Source organism: Oncorhynchus nerka, linkage group LG4 (genome assembly GCF_034236695.1).
Source record: "Oncorhynchus nerka isolate Pitt River linkage group LG4, Oner_Uvic_2.0, whole genome shotgun sequence".
Lineage (NCBI taxonomy): Eukaryota > Metazoa > Chordata > Actinopteri > Salmoniformes > Salmonidae > Oncorhynchus > Oncorhynchus nerka.
The window spans coordinates 57,061,621-57,083,140 of record NC_088399.1 but is presented as its reverse complement, the minus strand read 5'-3'; the positions used below and the strand labels follow the sequence as shown (position 1 = coordinate 57,083,140).

At 39.9% G+C, this 21,520-nt stretch overlaps 1 protein-coding gene across 1 annotated transcript; it reads left to right on the top strand.

Moving 5' to 3' along the window:
- Positions 1-4,430: 4,430 nt before the first annotated feature.
- On the top strand, positions 4,431-21,132 carry LOC115128245 (sperm acrosome membrane-associated protein 4-like). The gene is made up of 3 exons (XM_029657926.2): positions 4,431-4,606; positions 19,143-19,250; positions 19,710-21,132. The coding sequence occupies exons 1-3, from the start codon at positions 4,555-4,557 to the stop codon at positions 19,925-19,927; spliced, it is 378 nt and encodes a 125-aa protein (XP_029513786.1). The 5' UTR covers positions 4,431-4,554; the 3' UTR covers positions 19,928-21,132.
- The last annotated feature ends 388 nt before the right edge of the window (positions 21,133-21,520 follow it).

The window sequence follows — 21,520 nt, the reverse complement described above, 5'->3', positions numbered from 1 at the left end:
ATAGGTGACCTGTTAAGCACATTTTTACTCCTGAACTTTACTATGTGACCTGTTAAGCACAGTTTTACTCCTGAACTTATTATGTGACTTGTTAAGCACAGTTTGACTCCTGAATTTATTTAGGCTTGCCCTAACAAAGGAGTTGAACACTTATTGACTCAAGACATTTCAAGCTTTTCATTTTTAATTAATTAAACATTTCTAAAAACATAATTCCACTTTGGAATTATGGGGTATTGTGTGTTGTAATAAAATAAATAAATCACAATTTGTATACATTTTTAACTCGGGCTGTAACGCAACAAAAGTCAAAGGGTGTGAATACTTTCTGAAAGTATATATTATTCTACTTTTTACCCAAGACAGTGCTGCTCCTCTTTAGTAAAATGAGCCGTACCAACCATGTGACTGCCCTGACTCTGTCACATTTTCCAAGGGAGAGGAGAGTGGGAGAGGTCACCACATGGTTCAGGAGTTTTGACCACAGCATCAGAAGTAAGGACCTGTCCCTCTTTTGGTCTCTCCTCACACACCTTGGGCACACTGGGCCTTTCCTACTGATATTACCATTATTTTTCTATTGTCATTTTGTTGTTAAGTGTATGCTTTCTGGGCAGTGCACTCAAGAGATTGCATTGGGCAACATACGGTAACTTCCAAAATATAACAGTGATTCGATTTGTATGAATGGTGCCAAAATGATCCTCAAAAGATTGTTTAGTCTGTGTGTTTGTATGTGTGCTTGCATATGTTGTATTGTATGGAAATGCGTGTATAGTCTGATGTTGGAACATTGATCATAGAAAAGATTAGTGTAACAGCACGGCAGACTGTGATTGCAACATCTCCACTACAGTATGCCTGTTTCTCACAGAGATATGTGAAATGTTCCGTCAACCACGCCTGCTGGCTTCACCACACCCTTTCACCCTCTATTTATTTGAAATATATATCTAGTCCTAACATATACAGTATGCTTTTTCTTACAATTGTTAATTTTTACATTTTCAGCCAGCTGCAGTTTCTGGAAAATCATGTCCACAATTACATTACAATCAATAGCTCTAACTCTCCAATATTTTCCATACTCCTATTTCTCTTTCTCTCTTGTGTTATATAACTCCTGGGTTTTCTCCTGCTGCAGTGACTGATTAGCATTGCTGTTTATTAATCCCAAACGCCCTTTGCATCAATGACAACAGTTGAGAAACATGTCGGAGACTCTGGGATATGTGAGTAAAACAAAGACTACATTCTCCCGGGCCAAAACAAACTCCTTATTTTAGGATTTGAAGTAATGACTTTGAGGAAGGCATTTCATAACTGTTTTGCCTCTGAAGAGGAGACACAGAAACGCCCCTTAAAGCCACACAGTCATTCCTGCTCAAAGTCACCTACCACACAAATGCCCATAGTAAAATGGGAATACAATGTCAGATATTTTCTTAATGTGATGTTGTTAATGTTTTGTTAATGTGATATCACTGTGCTTCATCTAATAGCAAAACAAATGACCTGGATTGCAGTTGAAATTACATTAAAAGTACAAGGTGCAAATGATCAATGCTGTTTCAGATTCTGCGCAGATTATTAGGCAACAGCATTTGTGAAGATCTCCACAGACCTGTGATGACCTATGCATGCTATTTTGAGTACATAATACTAAATGTATAGCTACAGTAACCTCAACATGTGGCCATGGATGTGTTACTCATTTTAAGATTGAATGTGACATTCGTTTGTAAGATAACTTCAGGCTATTTACTGTATTACAAAAGTATTATTGAATTGTGTTTGGTTGACAACGCAACCAAATGTCAACATTTAAAGGAGATCTACCTACTGCTTGGAAAGTTCTATCTGAGCCACTTTCATCCCATTTTTGTACTTTTTGGATGAGTTGGAGACATAATTTTTTATTTATTTTACCTTTATTTAATTAGGCAAGTCAGTTAAGAACAAATTCTTATTTTCAATGATGGTCTATGAACAATGATGGTCTATCCAAGCAGAAGATACAACTACTTCAAATGTTGATATTTGGCTAATATTTGGTTGCATTGACCAAACACAATTGAATATCACTAAATATCATTACATTTGAAATCAACCAGAGCTTGAAACCCTAGGCCTATTTATTGTCTATTTTTAGTTAAATTATGGGTTGAATTGAAACAATAGCAAATTATATGTAGGCCTAATTAGCATCATTGATAAAGTATGGTCACATTTAATTTGCTCTGTTAAACCTACCCTTTGGAATGTCTTCCATAGCAACAGTGAATAATATCATAGCTAAGCAGGGCTTGGGAGATCAGAGGGTAGCTGTAGATAGATCAATTCTCCAGTAGGAGGTGCTGCCCAGCCTATTGGTTTTTTTCTGATACTGGATATAATGTTGAAATTCTGACATTGTTTTAAATGTACAAATTCAACGTATTTTATACAAGGTTGGTCTGTTGAAATTTGGTTACCATAATGACATAATCCTGTGGTTGAAATTTCACCCTCAAAACAGTTGATTACTTTTTTCAAATCCAATGTATTTTCCACATAGATTCCACATCACAATACGTTGACAAATTACGTTGAAACAACATTGATTGAACCAGTTTGTGCCTAATGGGTTGCCCGAATAACAAGCAAAAAATACATTGCGGAATGCTCTCATTTGGTGCATGATGGCCAAGCCAATGACTGAAAGAATTGTGTTTCTCTGATCACTCCAACATTCAGTGCTGGAGGACGATGGTCTCTTACCAGACTCCTTCAGACAGTGATCTGTCTAACGTGTTGGCACAGGTTGAATTGGCATGCACATAGCTTATTATATTGTGTTGTGTGTGTGTGTGTGTGTGTGTGTGTGTGTGTGTGTGTGTGTGTGCGTGTGTGCGTGTGTGTGTGTGTGTGTACGCAAGCATATTTGAGACTTACTACTGCTGATGGAAAATTCCACACATTGACATTGGAGGTAGGTAAAGCCCCTGATCGTATGGCAGGCCTATGATGTACATACGGGGAGGGGACTAGATGTACTTGCCATTATTAGCTGTATTTACCATAGACACCGTGGTTTAAAGAACAAACTGCCACACCTCCAAAGGATATAGACGTACGGGGAGGGAACTAGATGTACTTCGTATTAGCTGTATTTACCATAGACACCGTGGTTTAAAGAACAAACTGCCACACCTCTAATATTAATACTCCAATAGAGCTAACCTTCAAATGTAATCCGTTTAAGAATGTCAAAAATATACAAACGGTCAATGGTCACATGCACAGTAAGAAACTCAGGCCCTGCTCTTTCACAGAACATAGACACATTTCAGACAGGATAGGCAGCCTGAGATATCGGGAAAGATACTGGGGAGAAAACACTATGACACAGAAAATAACACAACCAATGTTTTCAGTTGCAAAATATTCAATTTTTACACAACCAATGTCTTTCAATTGAAATATATTAATTTTTGTGTATTTGAAACGGTCTATTTGGGCCTGTTTGCTCACTTGTGTTGTTTTCCATAGGTTATTCACTTCCCCAACATTTAGATTACCTCTCCTTTCAGCAGATTAATTGGAACCAAAAATAGAAATACTGTTAACATGACGTAGGCCTATTTTGTCTGATTCCTCATGCCTATATAATGACCTGTCGCCTACTAGGTCAAACTCATTCCACTGTGGGCCGAGTGTCTGCAGGTTTTAATTCCTCCCCTGATCAATTAAAGTAACTAATTAGTTAGGAACTCCCTTCACCTGGTTGTTTGTCTTAATTGGACACGAATTGAAAGGAAATAACGAAAAGTATCGTGGACCCTCCATGGAATGAGTTTGACACCCCTAACTAAAGAACATTGCTTATTGTCTCTTGAACACCACCATCACCTGTGCACAGGTGGGAGGGCAAATTAGGGTGTGGTGAGAGCTGGGGCTTGTTCAGCAGGAAGCAACGTGTTGGAACATTCAGAAAGAAATATGCTATGTAGAACAAACATGCCTCTCCAACACAGCCCTTCCTATCTCCAAAGTGCCCGCAAGTCGTCATCAAGGATCAGCTATTTTCCCAATGTCAATCATGTGTTTAGGAGGCACTGAAAATAGCTTACTTACAATTTGTGATGATAAGTGTTGTTGCAGAAATAAATATGCCTATAAAATGTAACATTTTTAATAATTGCCTATGGTGGCATTTGGTATGCTGTGAATTTCTGTGATGCTGTGAATTATAAACTTTTTTTAAGGGGGATGGGAGGGGGTTCATTTTGAGCACATGCTTCCCTTAAAGGTATGTCCAACGCCCTGCTCCGACATATAGAATAAGGAATCACGTCGGCTCTATTCGTGGAATTTCTATCTGCAACGTTCAGGACGTTTTGCAACTGAACGTGGCCAAGATACCTTTACCTTGTATAACGGCGACGCGTCTGTGGTGATGGGAGGGAGGTTATAAATAGCGAGTTGGTGAAAAGCTTTGTTGTTTGAGCACATAGCTAACGGTCCATAGAGGCAAGGATAGAAACACCTGCGAAACTTCTTTTTTTTTCAACGATGAACAGAATTATTCTCAGCATTTTCGCAGTTGGCCTGTGTTTTTCAGTTGGTAAGAAACAATTGCTTGTCTCATTTAGGTATCAATTTGATACCTAAAATAATCTTCGATATGTGTGTACTGAATTATTTAGACTAAACGATATTCGACAATCCTCTTCATCCGAAGCTAAACTGTATTTTCTTGTAATAAGATACACGATACTTTATCATATCAATAGGTTAACTTTACAGCCAATTAGAAAACGTGGATGTCGTAAGAAGCTACATTTTGATCTTTTGCCCAATTATTGGCAAAATAACTGGTCTGATTGGTCAAACGACCAATTACTAGTGAAAAAGATCTGAAAATCAGCTTAATTGTTTGCATTTGAAAGTTCGGATCCTCGTATCATAGAGCGGGAAAGGGGCAAATAAATAATTGTTTATCTGAAAAGTTCAATACATTAGTATTATGAAATGATCTGCTGCTATTTGTCCATGTTACAATGTTAACTGAATATGCTGATGTGTTTTTTTTAGTCTTTGTATTGAAAAAATAATGTATAATAAGAGCTCGGATTCTTCCATAAACTGGTTACAATAAAATAATCAACAGCTTTTTGAACAGTTTTACTCATCCTACTTCATTGACGTGATGGTAATGAAGTGGCCATTATTTGAGTCTTCAATTGCCACCAATGAAACGTTTGAGATTAATATCTGAAACTGATTTAATCAATCATATTTGTCTTAGTTAAGTAGTGATTGTTGGCACGATGCGCTTCTAGAAATGGTAACATTGTAGCTACCGTAGCCCAAGCTCTTGTTCATTACTCAGTTCCATTACACGTAAGTCATTGGAGTAAGGAGTCTAATGTGCCAGTCAGTGCCGTTTATGATGGCGGACGATTTATTTTTCATGAGCATGACCTTATTTCTATTACAGCATGTTGGATGCCTGTCATTCATATTCCTTTCACCCAGTTGTATTTAACATCGATAGGTCTACGCTACTACATTTTCCCTAAACCTATCATGAGGTTGCTACAACCTAGCCTATGAAAAGTTTACGAAGTAGGAGCACACAGGTGAGAGAAATTCTTGGACAGTGACTCATGCCTGTAATCCTTAGTCCAACAGTTGGAAACGAGTATCGATTGGACAAATTCCGTTTTTTAACCCCGCTTCGTTTGTTTCCGTTGAAGAAACATGAACAGAATCGGCCAAATTAATACACCCCTAATCACGCATAAACACAGTTCACTTTAATTGTAGCCACGTATCCATTTTAGTCTGTACTCACCTTTCCCCTTCGTTTGTGGACTTCAATGAACACATCAGCTACATGTGACCTAGCAAAACTTATCCAAGCCAAACCATGTCATAACTGCTACACACAGCCTACATCGTTGTCCCCTTATTAGCTAAAGTAATGTCCTAGTTAACATAGCTAATATAACTTATACATTAGTAAACCCATTACAATCATGCAGTAATGTTGCTTTGTAGTCAGTCAGCAGTTAGCAAATGACATACCCAAATCTAACTGCCTGTAGCTCAGGACCTGAAGCAAGAATATGCACATTCTTGATACCATTTGAAAGGAAACACTTTGAAGTTAGTGTAAATGTGAAATTAATGTCAGAGAATGTAACACATTAGGATCTGGTAAAAGACAATAAAAAGGAAAAAAATGTAGTGTTTTAACTTTGAAATGCAAGCGAAAGGTCAATGTATTATTCCAGGTTAGGTGCCATTTTAATATTTGCCACTAGATGGCAGCAGTGTATGTGCAAAGTTTTAGACTGAACCATTGCACTTCTGTTCAATGTTGTATAAAGTCTTCTCAAACGTGCCTAATTGATACATTTTCAATTTCATAACTGTGCGCACTCCTCAAACAATAGCATGGTATTCTTTCACTGTATTAGCTACTGTAAATTGGACAGTGCAGTTATTTTAAGATTTTAAGCTTTCTGCCCATATCAGATATGTCTGGAAATGTTCTTGTTACTTACAACCTAGAAGAAAAAAAACGCACACCTATTTAGGCGAGGTGCTGGCTAGCGGAGTAAACTTCAAAATAAAAGAGCCGCACACTCTAGGAGCTCAGATGCAAAAATGTCATTACCAACGTTTCGACAGCCAAGCTGTCTTCATCAGGGTCTAATCGCAAACCCTGCGGAATGACTCGTATATAGTGTCAGAAGACACAGGTGTCTGTAATCATGGCCATGAGTGGCCTAATATCATTGTTTTATTCTCAGATATTAAAATGGCTTACAAAGAACAGCAAACAAACAACAAATGGATAGCATACGATCATAGATTCATTTTAGACTACACAAGCTTACAAACGACTACAATGGCAAAGTAACAATAATCACAAGAATGGCTTCAGATCAGTCTACATTGAGACTGAAGGGAGCAAGGGTCTTTAAGTTAAAGATCCAGGCAGTCTCTTGTTTTAACAATAAATTATCAAGGTCACCCCCTCTCCTAGGGAGGGTGACATGTTCGATGCCAATATAACGCAGAAACGAAATCGAGTGGCCTGCCTCCAAAAAGTGGGCCGCACAGTTGCGGTAAAGTAAAGTTTTTGCACCTAATGGTGCTACGATGCTCTGAGATGCGTACTTTTAATTTGCGCTTTGTTTTACCCACATCATTTTTACCACAAGTTACAAGATAAAATAACTGCCTTAGTGGAGCACGTAATAACACCTTTTGATTGGGATCGATTTCCCTGTTTGTGGGTGCTTTAAGTATCGACATTCATGTGCCATTGCATTGAGCACAGCCATTACACTTGTAATTTCCATCCAGTAGGGGCGCAAAGACGTTGTTCAGGAATATCTTGGTGGTAAATCAGTTTACCAATTGGTCTCTGAGATTTCTGCCCCTTGAGAATATGACCAAGGGAATGTCCAAAAACACATTACCAAGACATCGGATTTTAGAATGTGCCAATGGTTGTGAACGATTCCCTTAATTTGTTCAGAACGCTTTGAAGAGCGGGTAGTTAGAACACAAGAATGAATCTTTTTGCAAGACTGACCTTGAAAAAGGTCACGTTTTGTTTTGAATTTTCTCAATGGCAATATTAATCTGATCATTTTTGTAGCCCCTCTCCTTGAACTTTCTGTTTTTTTTGCAAATGTAGGGCAAACTATTTTTCAAGGGAAGTGGGTGACAACTATCAGCCCTCAACAAACGGTTACGATCAGTGTATAGAACATTATCTTCCCACAACTGATTTGACGCGTATCAGATTGCATAGTAAATCTCAAATGATCAGAACAGGAGTTAAGAAAAGCATGGAACGCCTGAAGCTGTTTTGCATCACCCCTCCATAGAACAAAAATATCATCAATCTACCGTTTCCAAATAATCATGTTAAGCAAGAAAACATTTTTGTTACTTACAACCTCATGCTAATCACATTAGACTACGTTAGCTCAACTGTCCCGTGGGGGGACAACTAGCTAGCTGCATTTGCTAGCTAAGTGGAACTTTATTTTCATTTTTGAAGAAATTAATTTGTTGAAACTTGTCTTTGAGTCAACTACTCAACACATTTTATGCACTGCAGTGATAGCTAGCTATCTGTAGTTTATGCTTTCAGTACTAGATTAATTATCTGATCCTTTGATTGGGTGGACATGTCAGTTCATGCTGCAAAAGCTCTGATAAATTGGGGTACGTCCCCGGAAGTTGTCATAATTGCTGTGTAAGTCTATGGAAGAGGGTGAGAACCAAGAGCTTCCTAGGTTTTGTATTGAAGTCAATGTAACAAGAGGAGGACAGAAGCTAGCTGTCCTCTGGCAACACCATTGTGTTACCCTACAGCATGCTGTTGAGGCTACTGTAGACCATTGCAAAAATGTTTTAATTATTTGGTGACGTGAATATATTGTATAGTTTTGAGTTATCCTTTTTAGATACGTTTTACAATTATGAAATTCGATGAGGATGGTCCTCCCCTTCCTCCACTGTTCTCTACAGAATAACTTTGTTAAGAAGGGATTGCCTTTAATAAACAATGAATCCCTTTGAAAACAGCCTGTGGCATCTGAGTCAATTATGTTAGTGTCAAAATTGACTTAGTGTAAATGTAATAACTTTGGTCATAGTCAATCTAGTCTCAAACAGTTTGTAACATCACACTGGGTAAATTAAGGTTTGGTTTGGATTTATGTCCATTTGCCCACTAACGTGGGTGCGGCGATTTGCACTTCATCCAATAACATAGTGTGACAGACTTGCCTAGCAGCTCTGTTTACATAAGACCACACTTCACACATTTCTTTTAACTTGAGAAATACTGCACCGAACACCTTAGTTAGATGTGGAATTGCGCCACTAAACATCCTCGGTCAAAACTACAATTAGATTGATCTTAAATTAATTATTGGGATTTTGAGGATATTAAATAGCTATCCTACAGTGCCTACAGGGGGGCAAACATCAATAACCAAACAAGATATTGTTCAGGAAGGCTGAAATCAATTTTTGTCTTTTTCTAATGAGCAACAGAACCCATGTGCCAATCAGCCTGTTCAGTGGCTCTTAAGAGCCCCAAAGCTTGGTCTGAACATTAATACGCATCACTTGTGATTTGCATAAGGACCATTTGAATTCGCAATCATTTTCAAAAACAAAAAGTTAAATTGATTCGCACCGTTTTATAGGGTTAGTGTTCCTACACTGCCATAGCTCCATGTTAGTGTGTGTGTTTACAGAAGACTGAGGGACCACCTGTACTAATGAGCTATCTAGCATGTTCCTGAACACCTGTGTGTAAAGGATGAAGGCTGCCAGAAAAATTTAACTGAAAAATACTGTTGGCTGCTACTGTTAGAACCAGTTAAAATTGTGTACAGTAAGTGTATTCTGCATTTGTGAAATTATTTGGAGGTGATGTGAAACTAAAGGGCTTTGTTTCTCAAACCTTATTACAATTGAGAATGGATTCGGTTTAAATTGAGTTTTTGGCTGCCAGAGCCAGTCTACCTCTGAAAATAACATGAGGTCCTTGGATCTTAAGGAGTTACAGGACCTTCAGGAGTAACGGTACCATCAGGCTCCTTAAGAGTACATCTTGGGCTAATGTAGCCCATTTTGTAAACCTGGGATGACTTGACCCTTATTGACTATATAGGACCATATGGTCAGCAGATAACAATGCTTTATAAAGGAATGTCATCAATTATTTATTTATGGTTAAATGGATAGTTAACCCAAATTACAGAATAAAATTGGTTTCCTTACCCTGTAAGCAGTCTATGGACAAGGTATGACAGCGATCCAGGCTTTAGTTTTCTTCACCTGGCCAATTTCAAATGCTTACTTTTTCCCTTTTTTTATTTTTTATTTACATTTCCTAAACACCCTAAAGTATCTGTTCACCTCAATGAAGCTAGGCTACTTATAGATTTGGATATGAAGTGGAAACGCTAATAGCGGTACCACTGACTTGCATTGGATTTGTGCTAAAAAGTTTGAGACCGTGGCCAGATCGGTAGGCCTATACTACAAAGCAGGATCGATGAGTGAGTTAGTCAGCTAAACTTGATAAACAACTCTTATTTTCTGATTAATGAAGAAAGCTGAGATGTTTAAAGTCAATTAGACCATTCCAATTTCAAGCCGGTCTTGAAAAAAAGTTAGCTGGTTTACTCATTGATCCTGCTATGTAGTAATTGGTATTTTATTAGGGATCCCGATTAGCTGCTCCCAAGGCAGCTACTCTACTCTTCCTGGGATCCAAACACATTAAGACACTTATTACACACAACAAAGGATAAAACATTACATAAACTGTCACACCACCACATCCACAACACAATGTATGATCCCACTACACAACAATATTAGTGAACGTGTGCCATTGCCAGTATGTGTGTGTCTCTTCAGTCCCCACTGTTTCAAAGTGTGGAGAAAAAATATATAATAATCTGCTTCTACTGTTTGAATCAGTTACCTGATGTGGAATAGAGTTCCATGTAGTGATGGCTCTATGTAGTACTGTGCGCCTCCCATAGTCTGTTCTGGACTTGTGGATTGTGAAGAGACCTCTGGCATGTCTTGTGAGGTATGCATGTGTGTCCGAGCTGTGTGCTTGTAGTTTAAACAGACAGCTCGGTACATTCAGCTTGTCAACACCTCGAACAAAAACAAGCTGTGATGAAGTCAATCTCTCCTCCACTTTGAGCCATGAACTTGACATGCGTGTCATTAATGCTAGTTCTCCATGTACATTTAAGGGCCAGCCGCACTACCCTGTTCTGAACCAGTCCCTCTTTGTGGCACCTGACCACACGACAGTAGTCCAGATGTGACCAAACTAGGGCTTGTAGGTCCTGCCTTGTTGACTGTGTTAAGGCAGAGCAGCGCTTTATGGACAGCCTCCTCCCCATCTTAGGGTAACCAATGCGTAATGGCTAGCTAGTTAGCGGTGGAGTGCGCTAATAGCGTTTCAGTCGGTGACATCACTCGCTCTGAGACCTTGAAGTAGTTGTTCCCCTTGCTCTGCAAGGGCTGCAGCTTGTGTGGAGCGATGGGTAACGATGCTTCGTGGGTGTCAGTTGTTGTGTGCAGAGGGTCCCTGGTTTGAGCCCAGGTAGGGGTGAGGAGAGGGACTGAAGCTATACATTTAGATTAGCTACTGTTGTATCATGTTTTGACCATGATAGTTTACAATCCAGGATTACTCCAAGCAGTTTAATCTCAATTTGCTCAATTGCCACATTATGAATTACAATATTTAGTTGAGTTTTAGTTCATGTCCCAAATACAATGCTGTAAGTTTATTCATATTTAGGACTAATATATTCCTTGCCACCCACTCTAAATGTTGTAGTAGCTGACATATACAGTGTTTATTTTTATTGAACCTGGTTTATATTAGTTGAGTATCTGGAACATCAGCATTTGTGGATTTGATTACAGGCTCAATGTCCAGAAACAAAACTTTCTTCTGAAACTCCAGCTACAACAGTCATTTACAACATTAACAATGTCTACACTGTATTTCTGATCAAGAGATGTTATTTAAATGGACAAAAAAAAAGCTATTTTTTTCTTTCAAACAAGAACATTTCTAAGTGACCCCAAACTTTTGTGTATAGGACAAAACACACCACAAGGCACAACACTACATAAAGAGACCTAAGACAACATAGCAAGGCAGCAACATATGGTAGCAGCACAAAACATGGTACAAACATTGGGCACAGACAGCACAAAGGGCAAGAAGGTTGAGTCATCTGAAAAGTAAGGGGCCTAAACAGCTGCCCCGGGGAATTTCTGATTCTACCTGGAGTATGTTGGAGTGGGTTCCATTAAAGAACACCAGCTGTGTTCTGTTAGACAGGTAAATCTATCCACAATATAGCAGGGGGTGTAACGCTATAACAGGATTTTCAGGCAGCAGTCATTTGTGTAAGTTCTATGCTTGTTGAATGACCTTCCCTATAAGTGGAAGTTTTCTAAGGGTTGATAACGGGCTGATTGGTCGGATATTTGAGCCAGTTAAGGGGCTTTACTATTCTTGGGTAGCGGAAATTCTTTAACTACTCTCCAGGCCTGAAGGCGCACACTTTCTAGTAGGCTTAGATTGAAGATATGGCAACTAGGAGTGGCAATATCGTCCGCTATTATCCTCAGTAATTTTCCATTCAAGTTCAGACCCTGGTGGCTTGTAGTATATCCTAATCTTACTAGATTTGCGCACACTGTACATAGATTTTCTATTGTGTTATTGACTACGTTTGTTTACCCCATGTGGAACTGTTTTTGTCGCTTTGCTTTATCTTGGCCAGGTCAGTTGTAAATGAGAACTTGTTTTCAACTGGCCTACCTGGTTAAATAAAGGTGAAATAAAATTAATTGTAAAAATCCCTCCGGTAAAGAATAACATGTATTGCTAACAGGCTAAGGAAACTTCATAATTTGGGTGAACTATACCTTTAATTTGCCATGTGACTCTTATTCCTAACTTTGTGGCTCTTGTACTATTTTATTTTCGGTGAATTCATTCCACCCTATTTGATGTTTAGGGTTGGTATGTGTGGTTTGTCAAACCCTTAGGCACAGATCCAGGCATACTAGACTCGCCTAGATTGCGTGTCAGAACCTGTCCACATTATGCATCTGATTTGCCGTTTTTGTGTGACCCATAGTTTTAAATACCTTAGTTCCACGAAGCATGCCTTTGTCCCAGCTCGGGTTTCAAACCACACCCTTACTATAGGATTTTCTGCAATCATCTACCTTGACTGAGTTCTTCCTGAATTGTGACTATGTACGAATCAAAATGACACAATTTCTGGCCTCATTCCTCATGATTTTTACCAAATATTTTCAGAACATGATTTCATACATTTGCATAGGTTCCCCTGAAGTTTTTGTCGGTGAAACTAAGACCGTATGAGAATGTAATGTTGCTCGCTTACTCTTTTGGCTCAGTGTTTTTCAGTGTAATACTCTGGGGTGTATTCACTAGAAAACAAATGGGAGGGGCCTACCTGAATTTGTGCAATAGAAACTAGTTTTGCAAATGTTGATACCTTTATCTGAATCCCACAGTTCTTACCTTTCTAACAGTACTAAGGATGTGTTTGTAGGACTTTTGTAAAAACTTAAATGTACTTTGAGGGCAGTATACAATATGTATAGTTTAGAAAATGCCACCAGATGGTGTCAGAGTAAAAGGTTTAACCTTTCAGGGACATGGTGTAGAACTAGTGTGCATTGCTGACACCCTCAAGGTAAAACATTTTACTTGACTACGGGAATTATGGTACACTATGAACACAACAGTATGTGGATACCCTTTGAAATTAGTGGACTTGGCTATTTTAGCCACACCATTGCAGACGGGTGTATAAATCAATCACACAGCCACACAATCTCCATAGACAAACATTGGCAGTTGAATGGCCTTACTGAAGAGCTCAGTGACTTTCAACGTGGCACCGTCGTAGGATGCCATCTTAAACTGTAAAGTTTGGTGGCGGAGGAATAATGGTCTGGGGCTGTTTTTCATGGTTCGGACCCCTTAGTTTCAGTGAAGGAAAATCTAATGCTACAGCATACAATGCCATTCTTGACGATTCTGTGCTACCAACTTTAGCAACAGTTCGGGGAAGGCCCTTTCCTGTTTCAGCATGACAATTCCCCCGTGCACAAAGCGAGGGCCATACAGAACTGTCGATCGGTGTGGAAGAACTTGACTGGCCTGCAGAGCCCTGACCCCAACCCCATCGAACACCTTTGGGATGAATTTGAACGCCAACTGTAAGCAGGCCTAATCACCCAACATCCGTACTCGACTTCACTAATACTCTTGTGGCTGAATGGAAGCAAGTCCCCGCAGCAATGTTCCAACATCTAGTGGAAACCCTTTCCAGAAGATTAGAGGCTGTTGTAGCAGCAACGGTTGACCAACTCCATATTAATGCCCCTTATTTTGGAAGTATGTGTTTGAGCAGGTGTCAACTATGAAAATAGTCGCACACTCCATATATAAACTCCCAGTAATTTATTGGGTATTTAAATACTTTTGCTAATGTAGTGTAACCTTTTTTTTTTTAGAGAACATTTAGGGGGAAACAGAAATTGGGAAAGGCAAACAATACTAAATACTTTGGCTTTTGCTCGGCTTTACTGAACACAGGTTGGAATGAACATTGGAATAGTTCCAGACTTTATTTGTAAAGGATTTTAGGCTTAAGCAAATGTTTTGTGTACTATATGTCCAGATTATTTAAATAAGATGAGACTTGCTCAGTTGAGACACCATTAGACCACTTAAAATGAATAGAATCCTCACATCCATAAAGCCACTGTCCTCCCCTTCTCAATTGTTTTGTTGCACCGTACATCATGGTGGGCCTTAGAACTGGGAGATGCGTAACCAATTGTCCTGAATAACCTGATCGGTTATTTTACGGAATCCTGATCTACCTTTTCGTTCACTATAATTCAATGCACAATGTTTGTTGAAAGCCTTGATCTGCCTGGTCAAGGCTCTAGATTACGACACACCATGGGAGTCTCATCAGGCAACATTGTCATCAGGTGGACAACTTTGGTACTCATGTTAGAAATCTATCAAGTCTGTTTTGCTAATTTATAAGCCTGATGAGATGAGGATCTGCAAATGTAGTGTTTTTGTACAATGACGTGAGAAGCGCATGTCCAACAGTAACACAGGGAGAATGTTTCCTTATGCTACCAGTTTACTTTAGGCAACTTTGTCAAGATGGAATTTTGTCTGTTTTCACAGAATGTTGCCTTGCATCCAGTGGTGGAAAAAGTACCCAGTTGTCATACTGTAATTTTACTCAAGTAATAGAAAATGACTCGCGTGACACACCCAGTAAAATACTACTTGAGTAAAAGTATTTGATTGTAAATCTACGTAAGTATCAAAAGTAAATGTTTTTGTTAAAGTATAAATCATTTCAAGTTCCTTTTTTATATTAAGAAAACAAGACAGTAAGGGGCACACCAACACAGATGTAATTTACAAATTAAGAATGTGTCTTTAGTGAGTCCGCCAGATCAGAGGCAGTAAGGGATGACCAGGAATGTTCCCTTTTTAAGTGCGTGAATGGACCATTTCTGTCCTGCTAAGCATTCAATATGTAACATACTTTTGGCTGTCAGGGATCATGTATGGAATAAAAAGTACATTTTCTTTAGGATTGTAGTAAAGTAAGTTTTCAAATATAAATGAAGTACAGATACCCCAAAAATACAACTTAGTACTTTACACCGCTGCTTACGTAAAACTCCTTACAGAACATAAACACCCGACAATATACAAAAACATAAATAGGGCTGAGGACTGTACAGGGCACTATACAACTGATTATCAGGTCTGTTTTTGTTGGCTTGGTAGTTCGAATGGAATCCATGCAATACTGCATAGGCCCACAAGGAGTTTTCTTTCGGATTGGGGAATTTAAGATGCTTGAATGTTGCTACAGGCCAATAAAATTCCCCATGACTATTTTGTGACATGGTAGTCTTGTGTATTTATCAGTCTGCCTTACACTTTGTCCATGTAATAATAATTTGCCTTATATGGTATAACACAAACCATATTGTTTCTAATAATGTACGTCCTAAACATATAGTATGTCCAGTCTGCCTTAAAGTATAACCTTTTGACAGTCATAGGCCACTTTTTTTTTTGTGCATTTTTTAGGGTGAGTTGTATGAGCAACTGTTTATTCATACTCAATGTTCACTGTCCTCTTAAAAGGCAACAATGGTGGAGACAATTATTAAGATGTTGCCTGTGTGGTGAACATTCCCCATGATGACGAATATAGAATCAGACGACCATTATGGTGACGTGAGTCATATGGGAACTGACGGAGTCTCCCATGCTCTTGCGTGTCCGAACAAGGCTTGTGTGCTCATCCTTAACCCCCTCATTGCTTCGGTAAATGACCTGTTGTGGCAGGAATGCAACCAACTGTAAGCCTAGGGGTAGTTGTGTTTGCGCAACCTGACTGTCTCCTGTTCTTGTGAGGTGGTGACCGATTGGTGGGGCGATGGGAGAGACTGGGTAACTGGTTTGACTGGATTTGTGAAGGGTAATGTAAAGGTGCGGCCCCAAGACTAACAGAAACATTCATGTAGGCCCGTACGTTACTATGCACAGTATGGCAACCTTGTTTGGTGTGCTTCCAGGAGCTGAGCCTGTAGGTTGTTGTACATACTGTAGTGGTAGGGGAATTAGCATTCTCATTGAGGACAATTTATTGTGTTTGTGTTTCCCAGACACATTTAAGTCTAGTCTTGAACTAAAAGCATGGTCAAAATAGCTTTGTAGTCCAGGACTAAGCTTGATTTGTGTCTGGGAAACCAAATCACTTAGTCTGAGTTTACACAGGCAGTCCAACTCTGCTCTTTAGAACAATTATTGTCAAAAGAGCTGCTCTGATTGGTCAGAAGACCAATAAGTGGGAAAAAAAAATCAGCATTTGGCTGCTTTTAGGTCAAAGCATTAAGTGGGAAGGTTGACAAGTGGAAGTTTACTTGTGCGCTTACATCTGTCCCGTCTGCCTTCTCTGGGTATTCCCTCAAGGATGTCTTTTCGGAACGACACCTTATTTCATATTTGAACCTAAAGAATGGAATTCAAACAATGATTGAATGATCAGCTCAAATGGCAATAAGATGTTTTGATACAGTGAGTGGCTTTAAAGTTGGATAAAAGCTGAATCAATGTCTGCAAGGTCACAATGATACTTTGTCATGTAGTGCATCAAAGACCGTGGACACCTGCTTGTCGAACATGTCATTCCAAAACCATGGGCATAAATATAGAGTTGGTCCCCCCCCCCCTCCTTGCTGCTATAATTTGAGAAGGCTTTCCACTAGATGTTGGAACATTGCTGTGGGAACTTGCTTCCATTCAGCCAGGAGCATTACTGAGGTCAGGCACTGATGTTGGGCGACTAGGCCTGGCTCGCAGTCGGCGTTCCAATTCATCCCAAAGGTGATCAATGGGGTTGAGGGCAGGTCTCTGTGCAGACCAGAAGTTCTTTCACACCGATCTCGACAAACCATTTGTGTATGGACCTCAATTTATGCACAGGGGCATTGTCATGCTGAAAAAGGAAAGGGGCTTCCCCGAACTGTTGCCACAAAGTTGGAAGCACACTCATCTAGAATGTCATTGTACACTGTAGCGTTAAGATTTCCTTTCATTGGAACTAAGGGGCCAAGCTCAAACAATAAAGCATCCCCAGATCATTATTCCTCCTTCCACCAAACTTTACAGTTTGCACTATGCATTGGGGCAGATGGTTCTCCTGGCAGCCACCAAACCCAGATTTGTCAATCGGCCTGCCAGATGGTGAAGAGCATTCTCTGGAGTGATGAATCACGTTTCCACTCGAGTCCAATGGTGCTGAGCTTTACACCACACCAACTAACGCTTGGCGTTGCATGGTGATCTTCAGGTGTGTGCGGCTGCTAGACCTTGCAAACCAATTTCTTGAAGCTCCCGACGAACGTTTATTGTGCTGACGTTGCTTCGAGGCAATTTGGAACTTGGTAGTGAGCATTGCAACAGACAGACTATTTTACGTGCTTCAGCACTTGGGGTTCCCATTCTGTGAGCTTATGTGGCCTACCACTTCACGGCTGAGAAGTTATTGCCCCTAGACGTTTCAACTTCACAACAACCGCACTTGCAGCTCTAACAGGGCAGAAATGACAAACTGACTTGTTAAGGTGGCATCCTATGACAGTGCTACTTTTTTTTTTTTTACACCTTTATTTTACTAGGCAAGTCAGTTAAGAACAAATTCTTATTTTCAATGACGGCCTAGGAACAGTGGGTTAACTGCCTGTTCAGGGGCAGAACGACAGATTTGTACCTTGTCAGCTCGGGGATTCGAACTTGCAACCTTTCGGTTACTAGTCCAACGCTCTAACCACTAGGCTACCCTGCCGCCCCATTAAGTCACTGAGCTCTTCAGTAAGGCCATTCTACTGCCAATGTTTGTCTATGGAGATTGCATGGCGGCAGTGCTCGCTTTTATACACCTGTCAGCAATGGGTGTGGCTGAAATGACCGATTCCACTAATTGGGTGTACACATACTTTTGTGTGTGTATATATTGTGTGGAACATGACACCCAAGCAGTTGAGTCATCTGGTTGGATTGTGGAGATCCACTCACATTCAATGGAAGTTTGGTGGGGGTTTTTTATGATCAGGAGTGGCACTTTGTAACCAGAGTCTGAACTCATCTGCGATGGGGTGTAACCGAAACCAGTGTTTGGGCGGGGGGGGGGAGCAGGCTTCTGAATAGTGCTTTTACAACTTTTCTAAGCAACCCAACGTTCCTTGGTTCAATCAAATTGCTTAAATTATTTTTGTCCACTAGACATTGATAATTGAAGGTCATACCATGTTTTCCTGCTTTCATGGAAAGGCATACATTTTTTTGGTTGACGTGCACACACTGGTATATACGTACACTGTTTTGTTTACTTTGTCACATGACTTGATGGCCAGGTTTTGAACTCCTAAGGTACTGCGTGTTTCTGGGAGGGTTATTTGAATAAGTCAACTTGCTCAGGGACTTGCAACTAATTGGTTGAATTCATGGTTGTTGCGGTCATTCAGTTAACTCTGTAGTTTCCGGCAGACCATTCCTCTGCCCCCTAAAACAACTAAACTACTTGTTTATAAAAGTAGGGTAGTTCCCTGACCCGATTTTGCTCTGTTTTGGAGTGGCGCTTACTGGGAAGCAGCCATTTTGTCTGTCCCCATCAAAAGCTACAGAACTTTGTTTTGAGTAGTGAACAAATATTCAAACAACCATGCCCTTCTATGATTAACCATAATGGTACCTACGCAGGTTGGGCCCTTCATCCACTGAAGTGAACAAAACCGGGAGAGAGTTGACGACTAAACCGCTGTTTGGCCCATGTTAAGACTGTCTCAATGATGTAGGATTGCATCAACACGCGTTAGGTCATCTACAAGAATGTTTCCTTGAACATGATGATTTTTAGAATGGCATGGCAATGTATTGCTTGGTTTTTATTTCTCCTGCTTTCTCATCCCAGGCCAGGCTCTGCAGTGCTTCAACTGTGAGCTCTGCATCTTCAACTTGTTCCAGACCAAAGTCACCTGCGGCGCTGACGAGCAATGTTTCACCGGTGTCGGAAAAGCAGGTAAGGACCAAAGGACTGGCTGACACAGATCATTGGTGTCTTACATTGTAATCATTTAGCAGATGCTCTTATCCAGCGCGACTTAGTGCGTTCAACATCCATATAGCAGTCATTGCAAGTAAGGGCTTTCCTCAATAAGTAGCTTACAGTATCAGCGAAATTGGTAAAAGACAAGTGCAAGTTTGCTACAAAGACCAGTACAACAGTACATTTTATTGTCTGTTTTTGCACCTTTAAGAGCCTCTGTCCTCTTCAGAAGCCAACAAGGAAGGAAGACAACCTGCAACCATCCCTTTGCAGATGCTAAAATTTCACTTGTCAGCTTTCTGCCTTGGGGCAAAAAGCTTATGGAAAACCTCTTACGATTCCTAGTTTGTTGGTTTATGCGCCGCTTGGCACGACGATGCCCAAGTAATTAAGTCAAGAGGCACCACATTATTTATGTCTTTTCATCTACAGCTCAGGTTTTGGACATCAAGACAAAAGGCTGCCTGAAAATGAACGACTGCAACAAGGTGTCTACAACCAAGTTCCCTTCCATTTCCAACGTCACAGTCTACAGCGTAAACAAGACCTGCTGTAGCTCGGACCTGTGTAACGCTGCCCCGGGCCAGCCCCGAATGAGAATCCTGCACCTGGCCCTCGCCACCACCTTCATGACCAAAGTCCTAGTGTAAGGGGGGGGCCCTCTGGCCTATACATGTACAGAGGTTGATACGCATGTAGGTTGATGGTTCACACATGCCAACATTAGCAGCAATCTGTCCATGTATAGAAGTCCTGCATTATCTTATATAATTTAGGCCAAGGAGGAAACATTTAGTGTATCATACCATCTAAACTTCAATTATTTCCACTAAAAAATTAGATTTGTCCTTGATGCCTCTGGAAATCTCTAAATTAGGTTTATTGCTCACTTGGAAATGCAGTCAGATTAGCTTTTCCCTGACCCTCATTCCGTTGCACTTACACACCACGAAAAACACTCAATTAAATGGAATGCTCACATACAATAGGCAACTTTTCATCAACTTAATTGAGCAGATGTCTTCTGGCACTTTATTAGGATGAAGCGCTTCAGTCATTATACTGTATAACCAATGAATGTGTATACTGACTGATTCATTCATCTTCAATAGGGAGCTCCGCTAACAAAGACAATATTTACCAACTTTGGTGTTGGTTATACCTGCTTGTACAGTAGGTGTCATGGGTGATGGACTGCATTCAGTGTTGTCCCAATTGCCATGCTCTATTATACAGTATCCCTGAGGCCAATGTATACATTAAAGGTTAAGTACATGCCATTTCAGTCCATGTTAATTTCAGATGAATGCTAATTTCAAACCACTATTTCAATTTGATATTCAATGTTAATGAGCCGATTATTCAGCCACTTGGTGTTGGGGAGCTCCACTGATCACCCAAATTACAATTAATAATGCAATTGCTCTATGACCATGTTTCCCCCATTGATGACCTAGACCAAAGGAGGGCCAGTTGCTAAACTAGTCTCTGTCCCTAGAGAGGGCAAACAATGTGGTTAATCTGATCGGGAATTGTATCTTTGTCCACCCTGCATATTCCTTTTTGCCTAAAGTAATACTTGTATTTGTATGGCAATATTAGAATGTAGGTGTAGATAATTAAATCAAGCTTTTATAAATGCTATTTTTATTAATAGGATTTTCTAGGTTAATTAGAAATGTTAAACTTACTTGTTTAGGAAGAACTGTGTACTAACTGTAAATGGCTTGACTGGTTAGCTAAATATGAAACATTTTATTTTGAAAACCTATTTTTAAACTGTAAATGTGTATACTGTACGTGATTGCTGGGTGACTGCAAAAATAAATGATTAAAGCTTTTACAAAATCCCTCACCACCTTAGTTCTTTGCTTTTGTCTATCGGCATCATGACTTTTATCCACGCCCAAACAAACCCTTCACGCCAGTTCTGTGTAACAGCTGGCGGGAAGTGCACTAAACCTTTCATATTTCTATTTTAACACTCGTTACATTTGAAAGTATGAAAACTAATTCCACTAATTCCACTATTTTGATCCTACACCAGGTTGACGCCCTAGGATGGGACACTACCATTTAACACACCCTGTAACTCTTCTGCAGTAAAATCTCATAAACCCAAGTACTTCTCTGCAGCTGCCACAACTTTTCTCTGATTTACATTCCATTTCTGCAGTACAGTTAACCATGCCAATGGACGCTAAAAAGCCAACCTTCCTGAAGCATATTTCATTTTGGCAAAA

What these genes read in the sequence shown, in the direction of transcription:
- LOC115128245 (XM_029657926.2), top strand. Translation starts at nt 4,555, where the DNA reads ATGAACAGAATTATTCTCAGCATTTTCGCAGTTGGCCTGTGTTTTTCA. An exon ending in TGGCCTGTGTTTTTCAGTTG is followed by an intron (nt 4,607 to 19,142) that starts GTAAGAAACAAT and finishes TTCTCATCCCAG; the next exon opens with GCCAGGCTCTGCAGTGCTTC. An exon ending in CACCGGTGTCGGAAAAGCAG is followed by an intron (nt 19,251 to 19,709) that starts GTAAGGACCAAA and finishes TTTCATCTACAG; the next exon opens with CTCAGGTTTTGGACATCAAG.